This window comes from Salmo trutta, unplaced genomic scaffold (genome assembly GCF_901001165.1).
Source record: "Salmo trutta unplaced genomic scaffold, fSalTru1.1, whole genome shotgun sequence".
Taxonomy (NCBI): Eukaryota; Metazoa; Chordata; class Actinopteri; order Salmoniformes; family Salmonidae; genus Salmo; species Salmo trutta.
In genome coordinates this window covers 189,946-217,707 of record NW_021822709.1, presented here as the reverse complement: position 1 = coordinate 217,707, position 27,762 = coordinate 189,946, and the positions used below count along the sequence as shown (strand labels likewise).

At 47.1% G+C, this 27,762-nt stretch overlaps 1 protein-coding gene across 2 annotated transcripts in view; it reads right to left on the bottom strand.

Annotated features, from left to right (window-relative positions):
* The window catches only part of LOC115183943 (E3 ubiquitin-protein ligase SMURF1), a 56,888-nt gene that overhangs the window by 28,268 nt on the left and 858 nt on the right, over window positions 1-27,762 (bottom strand). For both annotated transcript variants that reach the window (XM_029744926.1, XM_029744924.1), the window contains exons 2-5: window positions 17,250-17,288; window positions 16,472-16,580; window positions 13,438-13,571; window positions 5,756-5,821 (exon numbers count right to left, since the gene is read on the bottom strand). In XM_029744926.1, coding sequence (XP_029600786.1) covers window positions 5,756-5,821; window positions 13,438-13,571; window positions 16,472-16,580; window positions 17,250-17,288 — 348 coding nt within the window. The remainder of the gene's footprint in view (window positions 1-5,755; window positions 5,822-13,437; window positions 13,572-16,471; window positions 16,581-17,249; window positions 17,289-27,762) is intronic.

The window sequence follows — 27,762 nt, the reverse complement described above, 5'->3', positions numbered from 1 at the left end:
CTAACCCCTACCCTAACCCCTACCCTAACCCGTACCCTAGCCCTAACCCCTACCCTAACCCCTACCCTAAACCCTACCCTAACCCGTACCCTAACCCCTACCCTAACCCTAACCCCTACCCTAACCCTCTACTAAAGGGTACCCTAACCCCTACCCTAATCCCTACCCTAACACCTACCCTAACCCGTACCCTAACCCTAACCCCTACCCTAACCCGTACCCTAACCCGTAACCCCTACACTAACCCGTAACCCCTACCCTAACCCTAACCCGTACCCCTAACCCCTAACCCTAACCCGTAACCCCTACCCTAACCCTAACCCGTACCCCTAACCCGTACCCCTAATTCTAACCCGTACCCCTAACCCCTACCCTACCCCTACCCCAACCCTACCCTAACCCTAACCCCTACCCTAACCCCTACCCTAACCCTAACCTATACCCTAACCCGTACCACTAACCCGTACTCCTAACCTACCCTAACCCCTACCATAAACCCTACCCTAACCCTAACCCGTACCCCTAACCCTTACCCTACACCCTACCCTAAACCCTACCCTAACCCGTACCCCTACCCTACCCTAAGCTCTACCCTAACCCTACCCTAACCCTAACCCGTATCCCTACCCTAACCCCTACCCTAACCCTAACCCGTACCCCTAACCCGTACCCCTAACCCCTACCCTACCCTAACCCCTACCCCTACGCTAACCCTAACCCGTACCCCTAACCCTAACCCGTACCCCTAACCCCTACCCTAACCCTAACCCGTACCCCTAACCCGTACCCCTAACCCGTACCCCTAACCCCTACCCTACCCCCAACCCTAAACCCTACCCTAACCCTAACCCCTACCCTAACCCCTACCCTAACCTATACCCTAACCCGTACCCCTAACCCCTACCCTAACCCCTACCCTAACCCTAACCCCTACCCTAACCCCTACCCTAACCCTAACCTATACCCTAACCCGTACCCCTAATTCTAACCCGTACCCCTAACCCCTACCCTAACCCGTACCCCTAACCCGTACCACTAACCCTAACCCGTACCCCTAACCCCTACCCTAACCCGTACCCCTAATTCTAACCCGTACCCCTAACCCCTAACCCCTACCCTAACCCGTACCCCTAACCCGTACCACTAACCCTAACCTTGTGGGGATTCAGTCCTGTTCAAAATCCTATTTACCCTAACCCGTACTCTTATCTTAACCCCTAAATGAAATTTGCATAGCTGTTATAGTTATTGGCATAGTTTTCATACATCTTATTGACCTTATTAATGACACACAGCATATGGAGCCTATAGAGAGTGGAATATCACCTTTACGGAGCCTATAGAGAGTGGAATATCACCTTTACGGAGCCTAGTTAGAGTGGAATATCACCTTTACGGAGCCTAGTTAGAGTGGAATATCACCATTACGGAGCCTAGTTAGAGTGGAATATCACCGTTACGGAGCCTAGTTAGAGTGGAATATCACCGTTACGGAGCCTAGTTAGAGTGGAATATCACCGTTACGGAGCCTAGTTAGAGTGGAATATCACCGTTACGGAGCCTAGTTAGAGTGGAATATCACCGTTACGGAGCCTAGTTAGAGTGGAATATCACCGTTACGGAGCCTAGTTAGAGTGGAATATCACCGTTACGGAGTCTATTGAGAGTGGAATATCACCGTTACGGAGCCTATTGTGAGGAATATCACCGTTACGGAGCCTAGCTAGAGTGGAATATCACCGTTACGGAGCCTATTGAGAGTGGAATATCACCGTTACGGAGCCTATAGAGAGTGGAATATCACTGTTACGGAGCCTAGTTAGAGTGGAATATCACCGTTACGGAGCCTAGTTAGAGTGGAATATCACCGTTACGGAGCCTAGTTAGAGTGGAATATCACCGTTATGGTGCCTATTGAGAGTGGAATATCACTGTTACGGAGCCTATTGAGAGTGGAATATCACCGTTATGGAGCCTATTGAGAGTGGAATATCACTGTTACGGAGCCTATTGAGAGTGGAATATCACCGTTATGGAGCCTATTGAGAGTGGAATATCACTGTTACGGAGCCTATTGAGAGTGGAATATCACCGTTATGGAGCCTATTGAGAGTGGAAAATCACCGTTACGGAGCCTAGTTAGAGTGGAATATCCGTGTTACGGAGCCTAGTTAGAGTGGAATATCACCGTTACGGAGCCTAGTTAGAGTGGAATATCACCGTTACGGAGCCTAGTTAGAGTGGAATATCACCGTTACTGGACTGAAACGGGGCATTCTAGAAGTACAGTCATTGCGCAACAATTATAAATGCAAATAGCTTGTTAAAAACAGTTTTGATGGCCATGATTAAAAAAGAGCTACTATTTTTATTTTCCAAATGGTATTTGAAGAGCGCCTCCCATTCACTATTGAAGTTGGTTTCTGATTGGTCAACAAGCTTATTTGACATGTATCTTTTTTGGCACCCAAAGACCCAAACGGCGTTCCATACCAAAGACCCAGACGGCGTTCCATAGCAGAGACCCAAACGGCGTTCCATACCAAAGACCCAGACGGCGTTCCATAGCAAAGACCCAAACGGCGTTCCATAGCAGAGACCCAAACGGCGTTCCATAGCAAAGACCCAAACGGCGTTCCATAGCAAAGACCCAAACGGCGTTCTATACCAAAGACCCAAACGGCGTTCCATAGCAAAGACCCAAACGGCGTTCCATAGCAAAGACCTAAACGGCGTTCCGTAGCAAAGACCCAAACGGCGTTCCGTAGCAAAGACCCAAACGGCGTTCCGTAGCAGAGACCCAAACGGCGTTCCATAGCAGAGACCCAAACGGCGTTCCATAGCAGAGACCCAAACGGCGTTCCGTAGCAGAGACCCAAACGGCGTTCCATAGCAAAGACCCAAACGGCGTTCCATAGCAAAGACCCAAACGGCGTTCCATAGAAATCCTGGTTGAGAATGAAACGACTGAACAAATGAACAATGAAACAGCACAGCAAGTAACTGAAAGAAATAGGTTTTGATTGTTTTTTTCTGGTAATGGGGACATACGTAGATGCCAACAAAATAACTTTTTGGTCAGTGTGTGTGTGTGTGTGTGTGTGTGTGTGTAACCTTTATTTAACTAGACAAGTCAGTTAAGAACAAATTCGTATTTACAATGACGGCCTACCTGACCGACGCTGGGACAATTGTGCGCCGCCTTATGGGACTCCCAATCACGGCTGGATGTGATACAGCCTGGTACCGAACCAGGGACTGTAGTGACGCCTCTACCATGCTTTTGTCATGTCGTGCTGCTACCATGTTTTTGTCATGTCGTGTTGCTACCATGTTGTTGTCATGTCGTGTTGCTGCCATGTCGTGTTGCTGCCATGTCGTGTTGTTGTCATGTTGTGTTGCTGCCATGTCGTGTTGCTACCATGTTGTTGTCATGTCGTGTTGCTGCCATGTCGTGTTGCTACCATGTTGTGTTGCTACCATGTTGTTGTCATGTCGTGTTGCTGCCATGTTGTTGTCATGTCGTGTTGCTGCCATGTTGTTGTCATGTCGTGTTGCTGCCATGTCGTGTTGCTACCATGTTGTTGTCATGTCGTGTTGCTGCCATGTCGTTGTCATGTCGTGTTGCTGCCATGTCGTGTTGCTGCCATGTTGTTGTCATGTCGTGTTGCTGCCATGTCGTGTTGCTACCATGTTGTTGTCATATCGTGTTGCTACCATGCTGTTGTCATGTCGTGTTGCTACCATGTCGTGTTGCTACCATGTCGTGTTGCTACCATGTCGTGTTTCTACCATGCTGTTGTCATGTCGTGTTGCTGCCATGTTGTGTTGCTACCATGTTGTTGTCATGTCGTGTTGCTACCATGTCGTGTTGCTACCATGCTGTTGTCATGTCGTGTTGCTGCCATGTCGTGTTGCTACCATGTTGTTGTCATGTCGTGTTGCTACCATGTTGTTGTCATGTCGTGTTGCTACCATGTTGTTGTCATGTCGTGTTGCTGCCATGTTGTGTTGCTGCCATGTCGTGTTGCTACCATGTTGTTGTCATGTCGTGTTGCTGCCATGCTGTTGTCATGTCGTGTTGCTGCCATGTCGTGTTGCTGCCATGCTGTTGTCATGTCGTGTTGCTGCCATGTCGTGTTGCTGCCATGCTGTTGTCATGTCGTGTTGTTGTCATGTCGTGTTGTTGTCATGTCGTGTTGTTGTCATGTCGTGTTGCTGCCATGTCGTGTTGTTGTCATGTCGTGTTGCTGCCATGTCGTGTTGCTACCATGCTGTTGTCATGTCGTGTTGCTGCCATGTCGTGTTGCTACCATGCTGTTGTCATGTCGTGTTGCTGCCATGTCGTGTTGCTACCATGCTGTTGTCATGTCGTGTTGCTGCCATGTCGTGTTTCTACCATGCTGTTGTCATGTCGTGTTGCTGCCATGTTGTTGTCATGTCGTGTTGCTGCCATGTTGTTGTCATGTCGTGTTGCTGCCATGTCGTGTTCCTACCATGTTGTTGTCATGTCGTGTTGCTGTCATGTCGTGTTGCTGCCATGTCGTGTTGCTACCATGTTGTTGTCATGTCGTGTTGCTGCTATGTCGTGTTGCTACCATGCTGTTGTCATGTCGTGTTGCTACCATGTTGTTGTCATGTCGTGTTGCTGCCATGTCGTGTTGCTACCATGTTGTTGTCATGTCGTGTTGCTGCCATGTTGTTGTCATGTCGTGTTGCTGCCATGTCGTGTTGCTACCATGTTGTTGTCATGTCGTGTTGCTACCATGTTTTTGTCATGTCGTGTTGCTGCCATGTCGTGTTGCTACCATGTTGTTGTCATGTCGTGTTGTACCATGTTGTTGTCATGTCGTGTTGCTGCCATGTCGTGTTGCTACCATGCTGTTGTCATGTCGTGTTGCTACCATGTTGTTGTCATGTCGTGTTGCTGCCATGTCGTGTTGCTACCATGTTGTTGTCATGTCGTGTTGCTACCATGTTGTTGTCATGTCGTGTTGCTGCCATGTCGTGTTGCTACCATGTTGTTGTCATGTCGTGTTGCTACCATGTTGTTGTCATGTCGTGTTGCTGCCATGTCGTGTTGCTACCATGTTGTTGTCATGTCGTGTTGCTACCATGTTGTTGTCATGTCGTGTTGCTGCCATGTTGTTGTCATGTCGTGTTGCTGCCATGTTGTTGTCATGTCGTGTTGTGTTGCTACCATGTTGTTGTCATGTTGTGTTGCTGCCATGTCGTGTTGCTACCATGCTGTTGTCATGTCGTGTTGCTGCCATGTCGTGTTGCTGCCATGTTGTGTTGCTACCATGCTGTTGTCATGTGTTGCTGCCATGTCGTGTTGCTGCCATGTTGTGTTGCTACCATGCTGTTGTCATGTGTTGCTGCCTTGCTGTGTTGTTTTCTTAGGTCTCTCTTTATGTAGTGTTGTGTTGTCTCTTGTCGTGATGTGTGTTTTGTCCTATATGTATTTATATTTTCGTTAACAAAAATGATCCCAGCCCCCGTCCCTGCAGGAGGTACAAATCTGTCGTTCTGCCCCTGAACAAGGCAGTTAACCCACTGTTCCTAGGCTGTCATTGTAAATAAGAATTTGTTCTTAACTGACTTGCCTAGTTAAATAAAGGTTAAAGATAAATAAATGTGTTTGGACCCCTAATGGAGGATCCCTAATAAATATAAATAAATACGGGTTCATTAAAATCTACCCGGTCTCGTACCACATTTTCCGAACGGAAACCCTGTGTCCAGTCAGTCTTACCTACGATCTGTCCCCGTACTGCATCACTATCTGATGGATTCAGCTTACACAGCTCCAACCGCTGGTCTGGAGAGAGAGAGAGAGAGAGACAGAGACATAGACAGAGAGAGACAGAGAGAGAGACAGAGAGAGAGACAGAGAGAGAGACAGAGAGAGAGAGACAGAGAGAGAGAGAGACAGAGAGAGAGACAGAGACAGAGAGAGAGAGAGAGAGACAGAGAGACAGAGAGGCAGAGAGAGGAGTTTGTTGTGTGTGCTACAGATCCATGCCAGAACATGTCTATCTGCTAACATATCTAAAGCCCCTCCGTTGTAACTGCCGTCGGCAGTAAAGGTCTGAACATGTTTTGGACGTTTTTGGTACCTAATGAAACTGATATTTGTCAGTCCCCTTCACTTTCTGGCTTTTTCCACATGTTGTTACATTACAGCCTTATTCTAAAATGGATTAAATCAATACAACAGCCATCAATCTACACACAATACCCCATCATGACATCACAATAGCCCATCATGACATCACAATACCCCATAATGACATCACAATACCCCATAATGACATCACAATACCACATACTGACATCACAATAGCCCATCATGACATCACAATACCCCATAATGACATCACAATACCACATACTGACATCACAATAGCCCATCATGACATCACAATACCACATACTGACATCACAATACCCCATGATGGCAAAACAAAAACTGTTTTTTTTGAAATTTGTGCAAATGTATAAAAAAATTCTAAAACAGAAATACCTTATTTACATAAGTGTTCAGACAATTTTCTATGAGACTCAAAATTGAGCTCAGGTGAATCCTGTTTCCATTGATCATCCTTGATGTTTCTACAACTTGGATTGTATTTATTATGGATCGCCATTAGTTCCTGCCAAGGCAGCAGCTACTCTTCCTGGGGTTTATTATGGATCCCCATTAGTTCCTGCCAAGGCTGCAGCTACTCTTCCTGGGGTTTATTATGGATCCCCATTAGTTCCTGCCAAGTCAGCAGCTACTCTTCCTGGGGTTTATTATGGATCCCCATTAGTTCCTGCCAAGGCAGCAGCTACTCTTCCTGGGGTTTATTATGGATCCCCGTTAGTTCCTGCCAAGGCAGCAGCTACTCTTCCTGGGGTTTATTATGGATCCCCGTTAGTTCCTGCCAAGGCAGCAGCTACTCTTCCTGGGGTTTATTATGGATCCCCGTTAGTTCCTGCCAAGGCAGCAGCTACTCTTCCTGGGGTTTATTATGGATCCCCGTTAGTTCCTGCCAAGGCAGCAGCTACTCTTCCTGGGGTTTATTATGGATCCCCATTAGTTCCTGCCAAGGCAGCAGCTACTCTTCCTGGGGTTTATTATGGATCCCCATTAGTTCCTGCCAAGGCAGCAGCTACTCTTCCTGGGGTTTATTATGGATCCCCATTAGTTCCTGCCAAGGCAGCAGCTACTCTTCCTGGGGTTTATTATGGATCCCCATTAGTTCCTGCCAAGGCAGCAGCTACTCTTCATGGGGTTTATTATGGATCCCCATTAGTTCCTGCCAAGGCAGCAGCTACTCTTCCTGGGGTTTATTATGGATCCCCATTAGTTCCTGCCAAGGCAGCAGCTACTCTTCCTGGGGTTTATTATGGATCCCCATTAGTTCCTGCCAAGGCAGCAGCTACTCTTCCTGGGGTTTATTATGGATCCCCATTAGTTCCTGCCAAGGCAGCAACTACTCTTCCTGGGGTAAGCTACTCTTCCTCCAGCAGAATTAAGGCAGTTTATAGAATTTTAGATGAGAAACTATGCACCTGAACAAAGATAGCGCAGACGTGTGATTGCCTTTTGAATCATAGTTATACAATTTGAAAAACATTACAATACATTTCACAATATATTCAGTGTGCCCTCAAGCCACTACTCTACTACAACATATCTGTATAGTAGTGCGTATGTTATTGTGTGTGTATGCATGTGTTTGTCTCTCTTCACAGTCCCCACTGTTCCATAAGGTGTATTTTTATCTGTTTTTTTTTTATCTGATTCTACTGCTGCATCAGTTACCTGATGTGGAATAGAGTTCCATGTAGTCATGGCTCTATGTAGTACTGTGTGCCTCCCATAGTCTGTTCTGGACTTGGGGACTGTGAAGAGACCTCTGGTGGCATGTCTTGTGGGTTATGGATGGGTGTCTGAGCTGTGTGCCAGTAGTTTAAACAGACCTCTGGTGGCATGTCTTGTGGGGTATGGATGGGTGTCTGAGCTGTGTGCCAGTAGTTTAAACAGACCTCTGGTGGCATGTCTTGTGGGGTATGGATGGGTATCTGAGCTGTGTGCCAGTAGTTTAAACAGACCTCTGGTGGCATGTCTTGTGGGGTATGGATGGCTGTCTGAGCTGTGTGCCAGTAGTTTAAGAAGTTAGAAACTAGGGCCTGTAGGACCTGCCTTGTTGATAGTGTTGTTAAGAAGGTAGAAACTAGGGCCTGTAGGACCTGCCTTGTTGATAGTGTTGTTAACCTGTTTGGGGTAGGGGGCAGTATTGAGAATTTTGGAAAAAATATGTTCCCATTTTTAACTGCCTCCTACACCAACTCAGAAGCTAGAATATGCATATTATTGTTCAGGTTTGGATAGAAAACACTCTGAATTTTCTAAAACTGTTTGAATGGTGTCTGTGAGTATAACAGAACTCCTATGGCAGGCAAAAACCTGACAAGGTTTCAAGCAGGAAGTACCCTGTCTGACAAGGAGTCGTGCGTCTTGCATCTTTTTATTGAAAAGTAAGGATCTTAGCTGTAACGTGACAATTCCCAGGGCTCCAATAGGCTCTCAGAGCCCGCGAAAACCCTGAAGGTTTACGAGGGAGCCTCAGGTTGAAACATATTATCGCCTTTTGTAAGTGGATGCTGAGAGGACCTTTGAATGATGCGCGTGCATGAGTCGCTTCTGAGGAGAAATTTTATTCGGCTGTTTAGGCTCAATGCATACTCCCGGTCGGAATATTATCACTAATCTACGAGTTGAATGGCATAAAAATTGGTTTTAAACAGCGGTTGACATGCTTCGAAGTACGGTAATGGAATATTTAGACATTTTTGACAAGCCAACGCGCCATGCGCGGGACCGTGAAAAAGCATTCTAGAACTCACGAACAAAACGTCGCTGTTTGGATATAACGATGGATTATTTGGGACCAAACCAACATTTGTTATTGAAGTAGAAGTCCTGGCAGTGTATTCTGATGAAGAACAAGCAAGGTAAGAACATTTTTCTTATAGGAAATGTGATTTTGATGAAGGCTAATCTTGCCGGGTGTCTAAATAGCTAGCCCTGTAATGCCGGGCTATGTACTTAGATTATTGCAAAATGTGCTTCATCCGAAAAGCTATTTTAAAATCGGACATATCGAGTGCATAGAGGGGTAATGTATCTATAATTCTTAAAATAATTGTTATGCTTTTTGTGAACGTTTATCGTGAGTAATTTAGCAAACTGTTAGTAAATTCCCCGGAAGTTTGCGGTGGTTATGCTTTTTCTGAACGTCACATGCTAATGTAAAAAGCTGGTTTTTGATATAAATATGAACTTGATTGAACAGACATGCATGTATTGTATAACACAATGTCCTAGGTGTGTCATCTGATGAAGATCATCAAAGGTTAGTGCTGCATTTAGCTGTGGTTTGGGTTTATGTGACATGATATGCTAGCTTGAAAAATGGGTGTCAGATTTTTTCTGGCTGGGCACTCTACTGACATAATCTAATGTTTTGCTTTCGTTGTAAAGCCTTTTTGAAATCGGACAGTGGGGTTAGATTAACGAGATTCTTGTCTTTAAATAGCTGTGAAATAGTCATATGTTTGAGAAATTGAAGTTATAGTATTTCTAACGATTCAAAAATCGCGGCACTGGAATTCCAGTAGCTGTTACGTAGGTGGGACGAAATCGTCCCACATACCCCAGAGAGGTTAAGAAGGTAGAAACTAGGGCCTGTAGGACCTGCCTTGTTGATAGTGTTGTTAAGAAGGTAGAAACTAGGGCCTGTAGGACCTGCCTTGTTGATAGTGCTGTTGAGAAGGTAGAAACTAGGGCCTGTAGGACCTGCCTTGTTGATAGTGTTGTTAAGAAGGTAAGCAGCGCTTTATTATGGACAGACTTCTCCCCATCTTAGCTACTGTTGTATCAATATGTTTTGACCATGACAGTTTACAATCCAGGGTTACTCCAAGCAGTTTAGTCTCCTCAACTTACTCAATTTCCACATTATTCATTACAAGATTTAGTTGAGGTTTAGGGTTTAGTGAATGATTTGTCCCAAATACAATGCTTTTAGCTTTTGAAATATTTAGGACTAACTTATTCCTTGCCACCCATTCTGAAACTAACTGCATCGCTTTGTTAAGTGTTGCAGTCATTTCAGTCGCTGTAGTAGCTGACGTGTATAGTGTTGAGTCATCTGCATACATAGACATACCTGCTTTAGTAATGATTGGAAAAAGTAAGGGGCCTAGACAGCTGCCATGGGGAATTCCTGATTCTACCAGTAAGGGGCCTAGACAGCTGCCTTGGGGAATTCCTGATTCTACCAGTAAGGGGCCTAGACAGCTGCCTTGGGGAATTCCTGATTCTACCAGTAAGGGGCCTAGACAGCAGCCCTGGGGAATTCCTGATTCTACCAGTAAGGGGCCTAGACAGCTGCCCTGGGGAATTCCTGATTCTACCAGTAAGGGGCCTAGACAGCTGCCCTGGGGAATTCCTGATTTAACCTGGATTATGATGTCGGGGCTTCCAACAAAGAACATCCTCTGTGTTCTGTTATACAAGTAACACTTTATCCACAATACAGCAGGGGGTGTAAAGCCATTATAGCAGGGGGTGTAAAGCCATTATAGCAGGGGGTGTAAAGCCATAACACATACGTTTTTCCAGCAGCAGACTATCATCGATAATGTTAAAAGCCGTACTGAAGTCTAACTAAACAGCCCCCACAATCTTTTTATAATCAATTTCTCTCAGCCAATCATCAGTAATTTGTGTAAGTGCTGTGCTTGTTGAATGTCCTTCACTATAAGCGTGCTGAAATTCTGTTTTCAATTTTTTTACTGTAAAATAGCATTGTATCTGGTCAAACAACTTTTTCCAAACTTTTAACAAAAGGGTTGGTAACAGGCTGATTGGTTGGCTATTTGAGCCGTTGTTGTCAGACCCCGGTGGCTTGCCATTGTTGATAGACAACAATGTTTTGTCCTGTTTAAAAAAAATCATTAAAGTAATTGGCAATATCAGTGGGTTTTGTGATGAATGAGCCATCTGATTCAATGAATGATGGAGCTGAGTTTGCCTTTTTGCCTAAAATTTCATTTAAGGTGCTCCAAAGCTTTTTACTATCATTCTTAATCTAATTTATCTTTGTTTCATGGTATAGTTTCTTCTTCTTTTAATTCAGTTTAGTCACATGATTTCTCAATTTACAGTACGTTTGCCAATCGGTTGTGCAGCCAGACTTATTTGTCGTTCCTTTATCCTCATCCCTCTCAACCATACAATGTTTTATTTCCTCATCAATCCACAGGGATTTAACCATTTTTACAGTCATTTTCATAATGGGTGCAGTCTAGCTGTATGGAGAAGGTAATGCTCTGTTTCAGCTGTTATGGTCAGTCTAGCTGTATGGAGGAGAAGGTACTGCTCTGTTTCAGCTGTTATGGTCAGTCTAGCTGTATGGAGAAGGTACTGCTCTGTTTCAGCTGTTATGGTCAGTCTAGCTGTATGGAGGAGAAGGTACTGCTCTGTTTCAGCTGTTATGGTCAGTCTAGCTGTATGGAGAAGGTACTGCTCTGTTTCAGCTGTTATGGTCAGTCTAGCTGTATGGAGAAGGTACTGCTCTGTTTCAGCTGTTATGGTCAGTCTAGCTGTATGGAGGAGAAGGTACTGCTCTGTTTCAGCTGTTATGGTCAGTCTAGCTGTATGGAGAAGGTACTGCTCTGTTTCAGCTGTTATGGTCAGTCTAGCTGTATGGAGGAGAAGGTACTGCTCTGTTTCAGCTGTTATGGTCAGTCTAGCTGTATGGAGAAGGTACTGCTCTGTTTCAGCTGTTATGGTCAGTCTAGCTGTATGGAGAAGGTACTGCTCTGTTTCAGCTGTTATGGTCAGTCTAGCTGTATGGAGAAGGTACTGCTCTGTTTCAGCTGTTATGGGCAGTCTAGCTGTATGGAGAAGGTATTGCTCTGTTTCAGCTGTTATGGTCAGTCTAGCTGTGTGGAGGAGAAGGTACTGCTCTGTTTCAGCTGTTATGGTCAGTCTAGCTGTATGGAGAAGAAGGTACTGCTCTGTTTCAGCTGTTATGGTCAGTCTAGATGTATGGAGAAGGTACTGCTCTGTTTCAGCTGTTATGGTCAGTCTAGCTGTATGGAGAAGGTACTGCTCTGTTTCAGCTGTTATGGTCAGTCTAGCTGTATGGAGAAGGTACTGCTCTGTTTCAGCTGTTATGGTCAGTCTAGCTGTATGGAGAAGGTACTGCTCTGTTTCAGCTGTTATGGTCAGTCTAGCTGTATGGAGAAGGTACTGCTCTGTTTCAGCTGTTATGGTCAGTCTAGCTGTACGGAGGAGGTCCTGCTCTGTTCCAGCTGTTATGGTCAGTCTAGCTGTATGGAGGAGGTACTGCTCTGTTTCAGCTGTTATGGTCAGTCTAGCTGTATGGAGGAGAAGGTACTGCTCTGTTTCAGCTGTTATGGTCAGTCTAGCTGTATGGAGAAGGTACTGCTCTGTTTCAGCTGTTATGGTCAGTCTAGCTGTATGGAGAAGGTACTGCTCTGTTTCAGCTGTATGGAGAAGGTTTCTCATTATCATGTGTCCATGTTCAGTATCTGTCACTTTGTAATGTTTGAATCCTTCTTGACTGTAAGGTGATTTGTGGATTCAAATTAAGTGTGTGTCTTACAGCCCGTGTGTGTGTGTGTGTGTGTGTGTGTGTGTGTGTGTGTGTGTGTGTTACAGCCCGTGTGTATGTGTGTGTGTGTGTCTTATAGCCCGTGTGTGTGTGTGTGTGTGTGTGTGTGTGTGTGTCTTACAGCCCGTGTGTGTGTGTGTGTGTGTGTGTCTTACAGCCCGTGTGTGTGTGTGTGTCTTACAGCCCGTGTGTGTGTGTGTGTGTGTGTGTGTGTGTGTGTGTGTGTGTGTGTGTTACAGCCCGTGTGTATGTGTGTGTGTGTGTCTTATAGCCCGTGTGTGTGTGTGTGTGTGTGTGTGTGTGTGTGTGTGTGTGTGTGTCTTACAGCCCGTGTGTGTGTGTGTGTGTCTTACAGCCCATGTGTGTGTGTGTGTGTGTGTGTCTTACAGCCCGTGTGTGTGTGTGTGTGTATCAGTGTGTGTGTATCAGTGTGTGTGTGTGTGTGTGTATCAGTGTGTGTGTGTGTGTGTGTGTGTGTCTTACAGCCCGTGTGTGTGTGTGTGTGTGTATCAGTGTGTGTGTATCAGTGTGTGTGTGTGTGTATCAGTGTGTGTGTGTGTGTGTGTGTGTGTGTCTTATAGCCCGTGTGTGTGTGTGTGTGTGTGTGTGTGTGTGTGTGTGTGTCTTACAGCCCGTGTGTGTGTGTGTGTGTGTGTATCAGTGTGTGTGTATCAGTGTGTATCAGTGTGTGTGTGTGTGTGTGTGTGTGTGTGTGGGTGTGTGTGTGTGTGTGTCTTACAGCCTGTGTCCTTCAGTCTGCTGATGGTGTTGGCCAACAGTCGTATGCAGCCCAGGAACCCGGCTCCCTGCCTCTTGTGGATCTTCTTATGGTTCCACACACTGATGGTGATGGAGTCTGTCTTCCCTATGTACCTACACACACACACACCCCACACACACCCCACATGTCAGGATTAGAGGTCGACCGATTAAATCGGCATGACCGATTAATTTAGGGCCGATTTCAAGTTTTCATAACAATCAGTAATCGGCTTTTTTGGACGCCGATTACATTCCACTCCACGAGGAGACTGCGTGGCAGGCTGACTATCTGTTGCGCGAGGGCAGCAAGGAGCCAAGGTAAGTTACTAGCTAGCATTAAACTTATCTTATAAAAAACAAAATCAATCTTAACATAATCACTAGTTAACTACACATGGTTGATGAATATTACTAGTTTAACTAGCTTGTCCTGCGTTGCATATAATCGATGCGGTGCCTGTTAATTTATCATCGAATGAATCACACTTCAACTTCGCCAAACGGGTGATGATTTAACTTCTTAGTGACAGGGGGCAGTATTCGGAAATTCAGATGAATGACGTGCCCAAATTAAACTGCCTACTTCTCGGCCCAGAAACTAGAATATGCATATTATTAGTAGATTTGGATAGAAAACACTCTGAAGTTTCTAAAACTGTTTAAATGGTGTCTGTGAGTATAACAGAACTCATATGGCAGGCAAAAACCTGAGAAAAAACCCAACCAGGAAGTGGGTTGTAGTTTTTCAACTGATTGCCTTTCCAAACTACAGTGTCTGTGATGTCACTTCCTAAGGCTTCCACTCGATGTCAACAGTCTTTAGAACCTTGTTTCATGCTTCTACTGTTACTGGGGAGAGAATAAGAGCTGACTCAAGCCGGAGACCTATGAGTTGTTTACTGCGCAGTCACACGGGTGCGCCGTTCCTTCTTTACGCTATTGTCCGGTTGGAATATTATCGAAGATTTATGTTAACCTGTTATGGCTAGGGGGCAGTATTTTCACAGCCGGATAAAAAACGTACCCGATTTAATCTGATTATTACTCCTGCCCATAGAAAACACATAGAAAACACTCCAAAGTTTCTAAAACTGTTTGAATGGTGTCTGTAAGTATAACAGAACTCATTTGGCAGGCCAAAACCTGAGAAGATTCTGTACAGGAAGTACCCTCTCTGACCATTTCTTGCCCTTCTTGATTATCTCTATCCAATACAGGGGATCTCTGCTGTTACGTGACACTTCCTACGGCTCCCATAGGCTCTCAGAAGGCGGCAAAAAGCTGAATCGTGGCTTTTTTGGATGGTGGTCTATCAGAGGACAATAAGACTCAGGCTCGTGCACGAGGGGATCCCATGCTTTTATTTTCTCTCTCTTTGTACGTACACACGCTTTCCCGGTCAGAATATTATCGCTTTTTTACGAGAAAAATTGCATAAAAATTGATTTTAAACAGCGGTTGACATGCTTCGAAGTACGGTAATGGAATATTTAGAAATCTTTTGTCACGAAATGTGCCATGCTCGTGACCCTTATTTACACTTCGGATAGTGTCTTGAAGGCACGAACAAAACGCCGCTATTTGGATATAACAATGGATTATTTTGAACCAAACCAACATTTGTTATTGAAGTAGCAGTCCTGGGAGTGCATTCTGACGAAGAACACCAAATGTAATCAAACTTTTCTAATAGTAAATCGGAGTTTGGTCAGGGCTAAACTTGGTGGGTGTCTAAATAGCTAGCCGTGATGGCTGGGCTATCTACTCAGAAGATTGCAAAATGTGCTTTCACCGAAAAGCTATTTTAAAAATCGGACATATCGAGTGCATAGAGGAGTTCTGTATCTATAATTCTTAAAATAATTGTTATGTTTTTTGTGAACGTTTATCGTGAGTAATTTAGTAAATTCACCGGAAGTTTGCGGGGGGTATGCTAGTTCTGAACGTCACATGCTAATGTAAAAAGCTGGTTTTTGATATAAATATGAACTTGATTGAACAAAACATGCATGCATTGTATAACTTCTTGGGGCTATGCGGGACGCTTGCGTCCCACCCACTCACCAGCCAGTTGAATCCTGTGGCGCGATTTTCAAATCCCTTAGAAATCCAAAAACTTCAATTTTTCAAACATATGACTATTTTACAGCTATTTAAAGACAAGACTCTCGTTAATCTAACCACACTGTCCGATTTCAAAAAGGCTTTACAACGAAAGCAAAACATTAGATTATGTCAGCAGAGTACCCAGCCAGAAATAATCAGACACCCAATCTGACACAGTGGTTGCATTAAGGAGAAGTGTAATTATAATTCTTTCAATAACTGTTGTAAATTTGAAATCTTGAAATCGGCCCTAAATTAAATCGGCCATTCCGATTAATCGGTCGACCTCTACACAATACCACAAATCATTTTTCCAATCTGGGAGGAAAACTCAATAAAGTTTCAGTTTCAGGGTGTTTCAGAGTGTTTCAGGGTGTTTCAGGGTGTTTCAGTGGGTTTCAGTGGGTTTCAGTGGGTTTCAGAGTGTTTCAGTGGGTTTCAGTGGGTTTCAGAGTGTTTCAGGGTGTTTCAGGGTGTTTCAGAGTGTTTCGGGGTGTTTCAGAGTGTTTCAGAGTGTTTCAGTGGGTTTCAGTGGGTTTCAGGGTGTTTCAGTGGGTTTCAGTGGGTTTCAGTGGGTTTCAGTGGGTTTCAGGGTGTTTCAGTGGGTTTCAGAGGGTTTCAGGGTGTTTCAGGGTGTTTCAGGGTGTTTCAGGGTGTTTCAGCGGGTTTCAGCGGGTTTCAGGGTGTTTCAGGGGGTTTCAGGGGGTTTCAGGGTGTTTCAGGGTGTTTCAGAGTGTTTCAGAGTGTTTCAGAGGGTTTCAGGGTGTTTCAGTGGGTTTCAGTGGGTTTCAGTGGGTTTCAGGGTATTTCAGAGGGTTTCAGGGTGTTTCAGAGGGTTTCAGAGGGTTTCAGGGTGTTTCAGTGGGTTTCAGGGTGTTTCAGGATGTTTCAGTGTGTTTACTCACAGGTCATAGTGTTGGTTCCATTTGGGGTCTAGAGTGCTCTTCACTGTGTCTGTAGAATGACACTGGCCTGATCCGTCCACCACTACCTTCGCAAATGGGTCCGGCAACCCTACACACACACACACACACACACACACACACCACACACACAATAAAGTCGAACGTGAAGGAGAGATGAAGACAGAGAGAGGAGGGATCAGAGATACTAACAGAAGGAGAGATGAAGACAGAGAGAGGAGGGATCAGAGATACTAACAGAAGGAGAGATGAAGACAGAGAGAGAGGAGGGATCAGAGATACTAACAGAAGGAGAGATGAAGACAGAGAGAGGAGGGATCAGAGATACTAACAGAAGGAGAGATGAAGACAGAGAGAGAGGAGGGATCAGAGATACTAACAGAAGGAGAGATGAAGACAGAGAGAGAGGAGGGATCAGAGATACTAACAGAAGGAGAGATGAAGACAGAGAGAGAGGAGGGATCAGAGATACTAACAGAAGGAGAGATGAAGACAGAGAGAGAGGAGGGATCAGAGATACTAACAGAAGGAGAGATGAAGACAGAGAGAGAGGAGGGATCAGAGATACTAACAGAAGGAGAGATGAAGACAGAGAGAGGAGGGATCAGAGATACTAACAGAAGGAGAGATGAAGACAGAGAGAGAGGAGGGATCAGAGATACTAACAGAAGGAGAGATGAAGACAGAGAGAGAGGAGGGATCAGAGATACTAACAGAAGGAGAGATGAAGACAGAGAGAGGAGTGATCAGAGATACTTACGGAAGAAGTCTTTCTTTGCAAGGTTCTTGGCACATAAGACTAAAAACACAGAACAGACAACTGTCAGTCAACCAAAGGGATGTCCCAGCAGACAGCCTGACAGCCAATCAGATCAGTGATTAGGCATTTGTAAGCCAATCAACGGATGTCTCTTCACCTCCCCACAGCTGCTCTCTCTCTTCACCTCCCTCGCTTCCTCTCCCACAACTTCCCTCTTCATCTCTCCCTCTCTCTCTCCTCCTCCTCCTCCTCCTCACAGCTTCTCTCCCTCTCTCTCTCCTCCTCCTCCTCCTCCCCACAGCTTCTCTCCCTCTCTCTCCTTCCCCTTTTCTCCCCACAGCTTGTCTCAGCATCTATCCTGTGTACGTGTGTGTAGTGTATTTCAGTGTGTGTCTGTGGTGACCTGGGCTCATTGAGAGTATTAAATGGTCTCTTGCTCTCTGGACAAGTGATCCTTACAACATTGTGTATTGATTCCTTGTGTTATTATTGTTCTCTCTCTGCATTGTTGGTAAAGGGCCCTTAAGTAAAGTGTTTCACTGTTATGCTTCGTAAACAACAGGTGGAGGCTGTGACAAATAAAACGTTTTATTTTAACACACACAGCTGGAACAATGGCTGTTACTGTAGTAGTTAACGGTGGCTATGCAGACTGGCTGGTGCTCTATTCAGACTGGCTGGGCCTCTATTCAGACTGGCTGGGCCTCTATTCAGACTGGCTGGTTCTCTATTCATGTAGTAGTTAACGGCAGCCATGCAGACTGCCTGGGCCTCTATTCAGACTGGCTGGGCCTCTATTCAGACTGGCTGGTTCTCTATTCATGTAGTAGTTAACGGCAGCCATGCAGACTGGCTGGGCCTCTATTCAGACTGGCTGGTTCTCTATTCAGACTGGCTGGGCCTCTATTCAGACTGGCTGGGTCTCTATTCAGACTGGCTGGGCCTCTATTCAGACTGGCTGGTTCTCTATTCAGACTGGCTGGTGCTCTATTCAGACTGGCTGGGCCTCTATTCAGACTGGCTGGTGCTCTATTCAGACTGGCTGGGCCTCTATTCAGACTGGCTGGTGCTCTATTCAGACTGGCTGGGCCTCTATTCAGACTGGCTGGTTCTCTATTCAGACTGGCTGGTGCTCTATTCAGACTGGCTGGTGCTCTATTCAGACTGGCTGGGCCTCTATTCAGACTGGCTGGGCCTCTATTCAGACTGGCTACTCCTCTATTCATGTAGTAGTTAACGGCAGACTGGCTGGGCCTCTATTAAGACTGGCTGGTTCTCTATTCAGACTGGCTGGGCCTCTATTCATGTAGTAGTTAACGGCAGACTGGCTGGGTCTCTATTCAGACTGGCTGGGCCTCTATTCAGACTGGCTGGGCCTCTATTCAGACTGTCTGGTTCTCTATTCAGACTGGCTGGTGCTCTATTCAGACTGGCTGGGCCTCTATTCAGACTGGCTGGGCCTCTATTCAGACTGACTGGGCCTCTATTCAGACTGACTGGGCCTCTATTCAGACTGGCTGGGACTCTATTCATGTAGTAGTTAACGGTGGCTATGCAGACTGGCTGGGCCTCTATTCAGACTGGCTGGTTCTCTATTCAGACTGGCTGGGCCTCTATTCAGACTGGCTGGGCCTCTATTCAGACTGGCTGGGCCTCTATTCAGACTGGCTGGGACTCTATTCATGTAGTAGTTAACGGTGGCTATGCAGACTGGCTGGGACTCTATTCATGTAGTAGTTAACGGTAGCCATGCAGACTGGCTGGGCCTCTATTCAGACTGGCCAGGCCTCTATTCATGTAGTAGTTAACGGAAGCCATCCAGACTGGCTGGGCCTCTATTTATGTAGTAGTTAACGGTAGCCATGCAGACTGGCTGGGTCCCTATTTATGTAGTAGACTGGCTGGGCCTCTATTCATGTAGTAGTTAACGGCAGCCATGCAGACTGGCTGGGCCTCTATTCATGTAGTAGACTGGCTGGGCCTCTATTCATGTAGTAGTTAACGGTAGCCATGCAGACTGGCTGGGTCTCTATTCAGACTGGCTGGGCCTCTATTCATGTAGTAGTTAACGGCAGCCATGCAGACTGGCTGGGCCTCTATTCATGTAGTAGTTAACGGCAGCCATGCGGACTGGCTGGGCCTCTATTCATGTAGTAGACTGGCTGGGCCTCTATTCATGTAGTAGTTAACGGTAGCCATGCAGACTGGCTGGGTCTCTATTCAGACTGGCTGGGCATCTATTCATGTAGTAGTTAACGGCAGCCATGCAGACTGGCTGGGTCTCTATTCAGACTGGCTGGTCCTCTATTCATGTAGTAGTTAACGGCAGCCATGCAGACTGGCTGGGCCTCTATTCATGTAGTAGTTAACGGCAGCCATGAAGACTGGCTGGGCCTCTATTCATGTAGTAGTTAACGGCAGCCATGCAGACTGGCTGGGCCCCTATTCATGTAGTAGTTAACGGCAGCCATGCAGACTGGCTGGGCCTCTATTCATGTAGTAGTTAACGGCAGACTGGCCGGGCCTCTATTCAGACTGGCTGGTTCTCTATTCAGACTGTCTGGGCCTCTATTCATGTAGTAGTTAACGGCAGACTGGCTGGTACTCTATTCAGACTGGCTGGGCCTCTATTCAGACTGGCTGGGCCTCTATTCAGACTGGCTGGTTCTCTATTCAGACTGGCTGGTTCTCTATTCAGACTGGCTGGTGCTCTATTCAGACTGGCTGGTGCTCTATTCAGACTGGCTGGGTCTCTATTCAGACTGGCTGGTGCTCTATTCAGACTGGCTGGGGCTCTATTCAGACTGGCTGAGGATCTATTCAGACTGGCTGGGCCTCTATTCAGACTGGCTGGTTCTCTATTCAGACTGGCTGGTGCTCTATTCAGACTGGCTGGACCTCTATTCAGACTGGCTGGGCCTCTATTCAGACTAGCTGGGCCTCTATTCATGTAGTAGTTAACGGCAGACTGGCTGGGCCTCTATTCAGACTGGCTGGTACTATATTCAGACTGGCTGGGCCTCTATTCAGACTGGCTGGTCCTCTATTCAGACTGGCTGGGCCTCTATTCAGACTGGCTGGGACTCTATTCAGACTGGCTGGGACTCTATTCATGCAGTAGTTAACAGTGGCTATGCAGACTGGCTGGGCCTCTATTCAGACTGGCTGGTTCTCTATTCAGACTGTCTGGGCCATTATTCAGACTGGCTGGTCCTCTATTCAGACTGGCTGGGCCTCTATTCAGACTGGCTGGGCCTCCATTCATGTAGTAGTTAACGGTGGCTATGCAGACTGGCTGGGTCTCTATTCAGACTGGCTGGGCCTCTATTCATGTAGTAGTTAACGGTAGCCATGCAGACTGGCTGGGCCTCTATTCATGTAGTAGTTAACGGTAGCCATGCAGACTGGCTGGGTCTCTATTCATGTAGTAGACTGGCTGGGCCTCTATTCATGTAGTAGTTAACGGTAGCCATGCAGACTGGCTGGGCCTCTATTCATCTAGTAGTTAACGGCAGCCATGCAGACTGGCTGGGTCTCTATTCATGTAGTAGTTAACGGCAGCCATGCAGACTGGCTGGGTCTCTATTCAGACTGGCCAGGCCTCTATTCATGTAGTAGTTAACGGCAGACTGGCCGGGCCTCTATTCAGACTGGCTGGTTCTCTATTCAGCCTGTCTGGGCCTCTATTCATGTAGTAGTTAACGGCAGACTGGCTGGTACTCTATTCAGACTGGCTGGGCCTCTATTCAGACTGGCTGGGCCTCTATTCAGACTGGCTGGTTCTCTATTCAGACTGGCTGGTTCTCTATTCAGACTGGCTGGTTCTCTATTCAGACTGGCTGGTGCTCTATTCAGACTGGCTGGTGCTCTATTCAGACTGGCTGGGTCTCTATTCAGACTGGCTGGTGCTCTATTCAGACTGGCTGGGGCTCTATTCAGACTGGCTGGGGATCTATTCAGACTGGCTGGGCCTCTATTCAGACTGGCTGGTTCTCTATTCAGACTGGCTGGTGCTCTATTCAGACTGGCTGGACCTCTATTCAGACTGGCTGGGCCTCTATTCAGACTAGCTGGGTCTCTATTCATGTAGTAGTTAACGGCAGACTGGCTGGGCCTCTATTCAGACTGGCTGGTACTCTATTCAGACTGGCTGGGCCTCTATTCAGACTGGCTGGTCCTCTATTCAGACTGGCTGGGCCTCTATTCAGACTGGCTGGGACTCTATTCAGACTGGCTGGGACTCTATTCATGCAGTAGTTAACAGTGGCTATGCAGACTGGCTGGGCCTCTATTCAGACTGGCTGGTTCTCTATTCAGACTGTCTGGGCCTCTATTCAGACTGGCTGGGCCTCTATTCAGACTGGCTGGGCCTCTATTCAGACTGGCTGGGCCTCTATTCATGTAGTAGTTAACGGAAGCCATCCAGACTGGCTGGGTCTCTATTCAGACTGGCTGGGCCTCTATTCATGTAGTAGTTAACGGTAGCCATGCAGACTGGCTGGGCCTCTATTCATGTAGTAGTTAACGGTAGCCATGCAGACTGGCTGGGTCTCTATTCATGTAGTAGACTGGCTGGGCCTCTATTCATGTAGTAGTTAACGGTAGCCATGCAGACTGGCTGGGCCTCTATTCATCTAGTAGTTAACGGCAGCCATGCAGACTGGCTGGGTCTCTATTCATGTAGTAGTTAACGGCAGCCATGCAGACTGGCTGGGTCTCTATTCAGACTGGCCAGGCCTCTATTCATGTAGTAGTTAACGGTAGCCATGCAGACTGGCTGGGCCTCTATTCATGTAGTAGTTAACGGTAGCCATGCAGACTGGCTGGGTCCCTATTCATGTAGTAGACTGGCTGGGCCTCTATTCATGTAGTAGTTAACGGTAGCCATGCAGACTGGCTGGGCCTCTATTCATCTAGTAGTTAACGGCAGCCATGCAGACTGGCTGGGCCTCTATTCATGTAGTAGTTAACGGTAGCCATGCAGACTGGCTGGGTCTCTATTCATGTAGTAGACTGGCTGGGCCTCTATTCATGTAGTAGTTAATGGTAGCCATGCAGACTGGCTGGGTCTCTATTCAGACTGGCTGGGCATCTATTCATGTAGTAGTTAACGGCAGCCATGAAGACTGGCTGGGCCTCTATTCATGTAGTAGTTAACAGCAGCCATGCAGACTGGCTGGGTCTCTATTCAGACTGGCTGGACCTCTATTCATGTAGTAGTTAACGGCAGCCATGCAGACTGGCTGGGCCTCTATTCATGTCGTAGTTAACGGCAGCCATGCGGACTGGCTGGGCCTCTATTCGTGTAGTAGTTAACAGCAGCCATGCAGACTGGCTGGGCTTCTATTTATGTAGTAGTTAACGGCAGCCATGAAGTCTGGCTGGGCCTCTATTCATGTAGTAGTTAACGGCAGCCATGCAGACTGGCTGGGGCTCTATTCAGACTGGCTGTGTCTCTATTCATGTAGTAGTTAACAGCAGCCATGCAGACTGGCTGGGCTTATATTTATGTAGTAGTTAACGGCAGCCATGCAGACTGGCTGGGCCTCTATTCATGTAGTAGTTAACGGCAGCCATGCAGACTGGCTGGGTCTCTATTCAGACTGGCTGGACCTCTATTCATGTAGTAGTTAACGGCAGCCATGCAGACTGGCTGGGCCTCTATTCATGTCGTAGTTAACGGCAGCCATGCGGACTGGCTGGGCCTCTATTCGTGTAGTAGTTAACAGCAGCCATGCAGACTGGCTGGGCTTCTATTTATGTAGTAGTTAACGGCAGCCATGAAGTCTGGCTGGGCCTCTATTCATGTAGTAGTTAACGGCAGCCATGCAGACTGGCTGGGTCTCTATTCAGACTGGCTGGTCCTCTATTCATGTAGTAGTTAACGGCAGCCATGCAGACTGGCTGGGGCTCTATTCAGACTGGCTGTGTCTCTATTCATGTAGTAGTTAACAGCAGCCATGCAGACTGGCTGGGCTTATATTTATGTAGTAGTTAACGGCAGCCATGCAGACTGGCTGGGTCTCTATTCAGACTGGCTGGGCCTCTATTCATGTAGTAGTTAACAGCAGCCATGCAGACTGGCTGGGCCTCTATTCATGTAGTAGTTAACGGCAGCCATGCAGACTGGCTGGGCCTCTATTCATGTAGTAGTTACCGGTAGCCATGCAGACTGGCTGGGCTTCTATTCAGTCTGGCTGGGTCTCTATTCATGTAGTAGTTAACGGCAGCCATGCAGACTGGCTGGGCCTCTATTCAGACTGGCTGGGCCTCTATTCATGTAGTAGTTAACAGCAGCCATGCAGACTGGCTGGGCCTCTATTCATGTAGTAGTTAACGGCAGCCATGCAGACTGGCTGGGCCTCTATTCATGTAGTAGTTAACGGTAGCTATGCAGACTGGCTGGGCCTCTATTCATGTAGTAGTTAACGGCAGCCATGCAGACTGGCTGGGTCTCTATTCATGTAGTAGTTAACGGCAGACTGGCTGGGCCTCTATTAAGACTGGCTGGTTCTCTTTTCAGACTGGCTGGGCCTCTATTCATGTAGTAGTTAACGGCAGACTGGCTGGGTCTCTATTCAGACTGTCTGGTTCTCTATTCAGACTGGCTGGTGCTCTATTCAGACTGGCTGGGCCTCTATTCAAATTGGCTGGGCCTCTATTCAGACTGGCTGGGCCTCTATTCAGACTGGCTGGGACTCTATTCATGTAGTAGTTAACGGTGGCTATGCAGACTGGCTGGGACTCTATTCATGTAGTAGTTAACGGTAGCCATGCAGACTGGCTGGGCCTCTATTCAGACTGGCCAGGCCTCTATTCATGTAGTAGTTAACGGAAGCCATCCAGACTGGCTGGGCCTCTATTTATGTAGTAGTTAACGGTAGCCATGCAGACTGGCTGGGTCCCTATTCATGTAGTAGACTGGCTGGGCCTCTATTCATGTAGTAGTTAACGGCAGCCATGCAGACTGGCTGGGCCTCTATTCATGTAGTAGACTGGCTGGGCCTCTATTCATGTAGTAGTTAACGGTAGCCATGCAGACTGGCTGGGTCTCTATTCAGACTGGCTGGGCCTCTATTCATGTAGTAGTTAACGGCAGCCATGCAGACTGGCTGGGCCTCTATTCATGTAGTAGTTAACGGCAGCCATGCGGACTGGCTGGGCCTCTATTCATGTAGTAGACTGGCTGGGCCTCTATTCATGTAGTAGACTGGCTGGGCCTCTATTCATGTAGTAGTTAACGGTAGCCATGCAGACTGGCTGGGTCTCTATTCAGACTGGCTGGGCATCTATTCATGTAGTAGTTAACGGCAGCCATGCAGACTGGCTGGGTCTCTATTCAGACTGGCTGGTCCTCTATTCATGTAGTAGTTAACGGCAGCCATGCAGACTGGCTGGGCCTCTATTCATGTAGTAGTTAACGGCAGCCATGAAGACTGGCTGGGCCTCTATTCATGTAGTAGTTAACGGCAGCCATGCAGACTGGCTGGGCCCCTATTCATGTAGTAGTTAACGGCAGCCATGCAGACTGGCTGGGCCTCTATTCATGTAGTAGTTAACGGCAGACTGGCTGGGGCTCTATTCAGACTGGCTGGTTCTCTATTCAGACTGGCTGGGCCTCTATTCAGACTGGCTGGGCCTCTATTCAGACTGGCTGGTTCTCTATTCAGACTGGCTGGTTCTCTATTCAGACTGGCTGGTGCTCTATTCAGACTGGCTGGTGCTCTATTCAGACTGGCTGGGGCTCTATTCAGACTGGCTGGTGCTCTATTCAGACTGGCTGGGGCTCTATTCAGACTGGCTGGGCCTCTATTCAGACTGGCTGGTTCTCTATTCAGACTGGCTGGTGCTCTATTCAGACTGGCTGGACCTCTATTCAGACTGGCTGGGCCTCTATTCAGACTAGCTGGGCCTCTATTCATGTAGTAGTTAACGGCAGACTGGCTGGGCCTCTATTCAGACTGGCTGGTACTCTATTCAGACTGGCTGGGCCTCTATTCAGACTGGCTGGTCCTCTATTCAGACTGGCTGGGCCTCTATTCAGACTGGCTGGGACTCTATTCAGACTGGCTGGGACTCTATTCATGCAGTAGTTAACAGTGGCTATGCAGACTGGCTGGGCCTCTATTCAGACTGGCTGGTTCTCTATTCAGACTGTCTGGGCCTCTATTCAGACTGGCTGGGCCTCTATTCAGACTGGCTGGGCCTCTATTCATGTAGTAGTTAACGGTGGCTATGCAGACTGGCTGGGCCTCTATTCAGACTGGCTGGGCCTCTATTCATGTAGTAGTTAACGGTAGCCATGCAGACTGGCTGGGCCTCTATTCATGTAGTAGTTAACGGTAGCCATGCAGACTGGCTGGGTCTCTATTCATGTAGTAGACTGGCTGGGCCTCTATTCATGTAGTAGTTAACGGTAGCCATGCAGACTGGCTGGGCCTCTATTCATCTAGTAGTTAACGGCAGCCATGCAGACTGGCTGGGTCTCTATTCATGTAGTAGTTAACGGCAGCCATGCAGACTGGCTGGGTCTCTATTCAGACTGGCCAGGCCTCTATTCATGTAGTAGACTGGCTGGGCCTCTATTCATGTAGTAGTTAACGGCAGCCATGCAGACTGGCTGGGCCTCTATTCATGTAGTAGACTGGCTGGGCCTCTATTCATGTAGTAGTTAATGGTAGCCATGCAGACTGGCTGGGTCTCTATTCAGACTGGCTGGGCATCTATTCATGTAGTAGTTAACGGCAGCCATGAAGACTGGCTGGGCCTCTATTCATGTAGTAGTTAACGGCAGCCATGCAGACTGGCCGGGCCTCTATTCATGTAGTAGTTAACGGCAGCCATGCAGACTGGCTGGGCCTCTATTCATGTAGTAGTTAACAGCAGCCATGCAGACTGGCTGGGTCTCTATTCAGACTGGCTGGACCTCTATTCATGTAGTAGTTAACGGCAGCCATGCAGACTGGCTGGGCCTCTATTCATGTCGTAGTTAACGGCAGCCATGCGGACTGGCTGGGCCTCTATTCGTGTAGTAGTTAACAGCAGCCATGCAGACTGGCTGGGCTTCTATTTATGTAGTAGTTAACGGCAGCCATGAAGTCTGGCTGGGCCTCTATTCATGTAGTAGTTAACGGCAGCCATGCAGACTGGCTGGGTCTCTATTCAGACTGGCTGGTCCTCTATTCATGTAGTAGTTAACGGCAGCCATGCAGACTGGCTGGGGCTCTATTCAGACTGGCTGTGTCTCTATTCATGTAGTAGTTAACAGCAGCCATGCAGACTGGCTGGGCTTATATTTATGTAGTAGTTAACGGCAGCCATGCAGACTGGCTGGGCCTCTATTCAGACTGGCTGGGCCTCTATTCATGTAGTAGTTAACAGCAGCCATGCAGACTGGCTGGGCCTCTATTCATGTAGTAGTTAACGGCAGCCATGCAGACTGGCTGGGCCTCTATTCATGTAGTAGTTAACGGTAGCTATGCAGACTGGCTGGGCCTCTATTCATCTAGTAGTTAACGGCAGCCATGCAGACTGGCTGGGTCTCTATTCATGTAGTAGTTAACGGCAGCCATGCAGACTGGCTGGGCCTCTATTCATGTAGTAGTTAACGGCAGCCATGCAGACTGGCTGGTTCTCTCTTCAGACTGGCAGGGCCTCTATTTGTGTAGTAGTTAACGGCAGCCATGCAGACTGGCTGGGCCTCTATTTGTGCAGTAGTTAACGGCAGCCATGCAGACTGGCTGGGCCTCTATTCATGTAGTAGTTAACGGCAGCCATGCAGACTGGCTGGGCCTCTATTCATGTAGTAGTTAACGGCAGCCATGCAGACTGGCCGGGCCTCTATTCAGACTGGCTGGTCCTCTATTCAGATGGAGGTAAGTGATGTCTTTCTGCAGTCTGGACTGAGCCTCGTCCACTGGTTCACACAGCAAGTGTGTGTGGTGTGCCAACCTACTAACTAACCAACTATGGACAAACTATCTAGGTATTTGTCAACGTTACTGAGTATACACTAGTCAACTTAGTTTAGAGACTTAATTTGCTGTAGAAACCCTGCCAACTAGGTGCTTATAGAGATCAGTTAGCTAGCTAGCTACATCTGTAAACGCTAGCTGGTTAGCCAGGTTAGATATGTAGGTAATGTAGAGAGCAGGTCAGTTATAGAGGGAAGTAGTTAGCTAGCTAGCTACATCTGTAAACGCTAGCTGGTTAGCCAGGTTAGATATGTAGGTTATGTAGAGAGCAGGTCAGTTATAGAGGGAAGGTAGTTAGCTAGCTAGCTACATCTGTAAACGCTAGCTGGTTAGCCAGGTTAGATATGTAGGTAATGTAGAGAGCAGGTCAGTTACAGAGGGAAGTAGTTAGCTAGCTAGCTACATCTGTAAACGCTAGCTGGTTAGCCAGGTTAGATATGTAGGTAATGTAGAGAGAGCACGTCAGTTATAGAGGGAAGGTAGTTAGCTAGCTAGCTACATCTGTAAACGCTAGCTGGTTAGCCAGGTTAGATATGTAG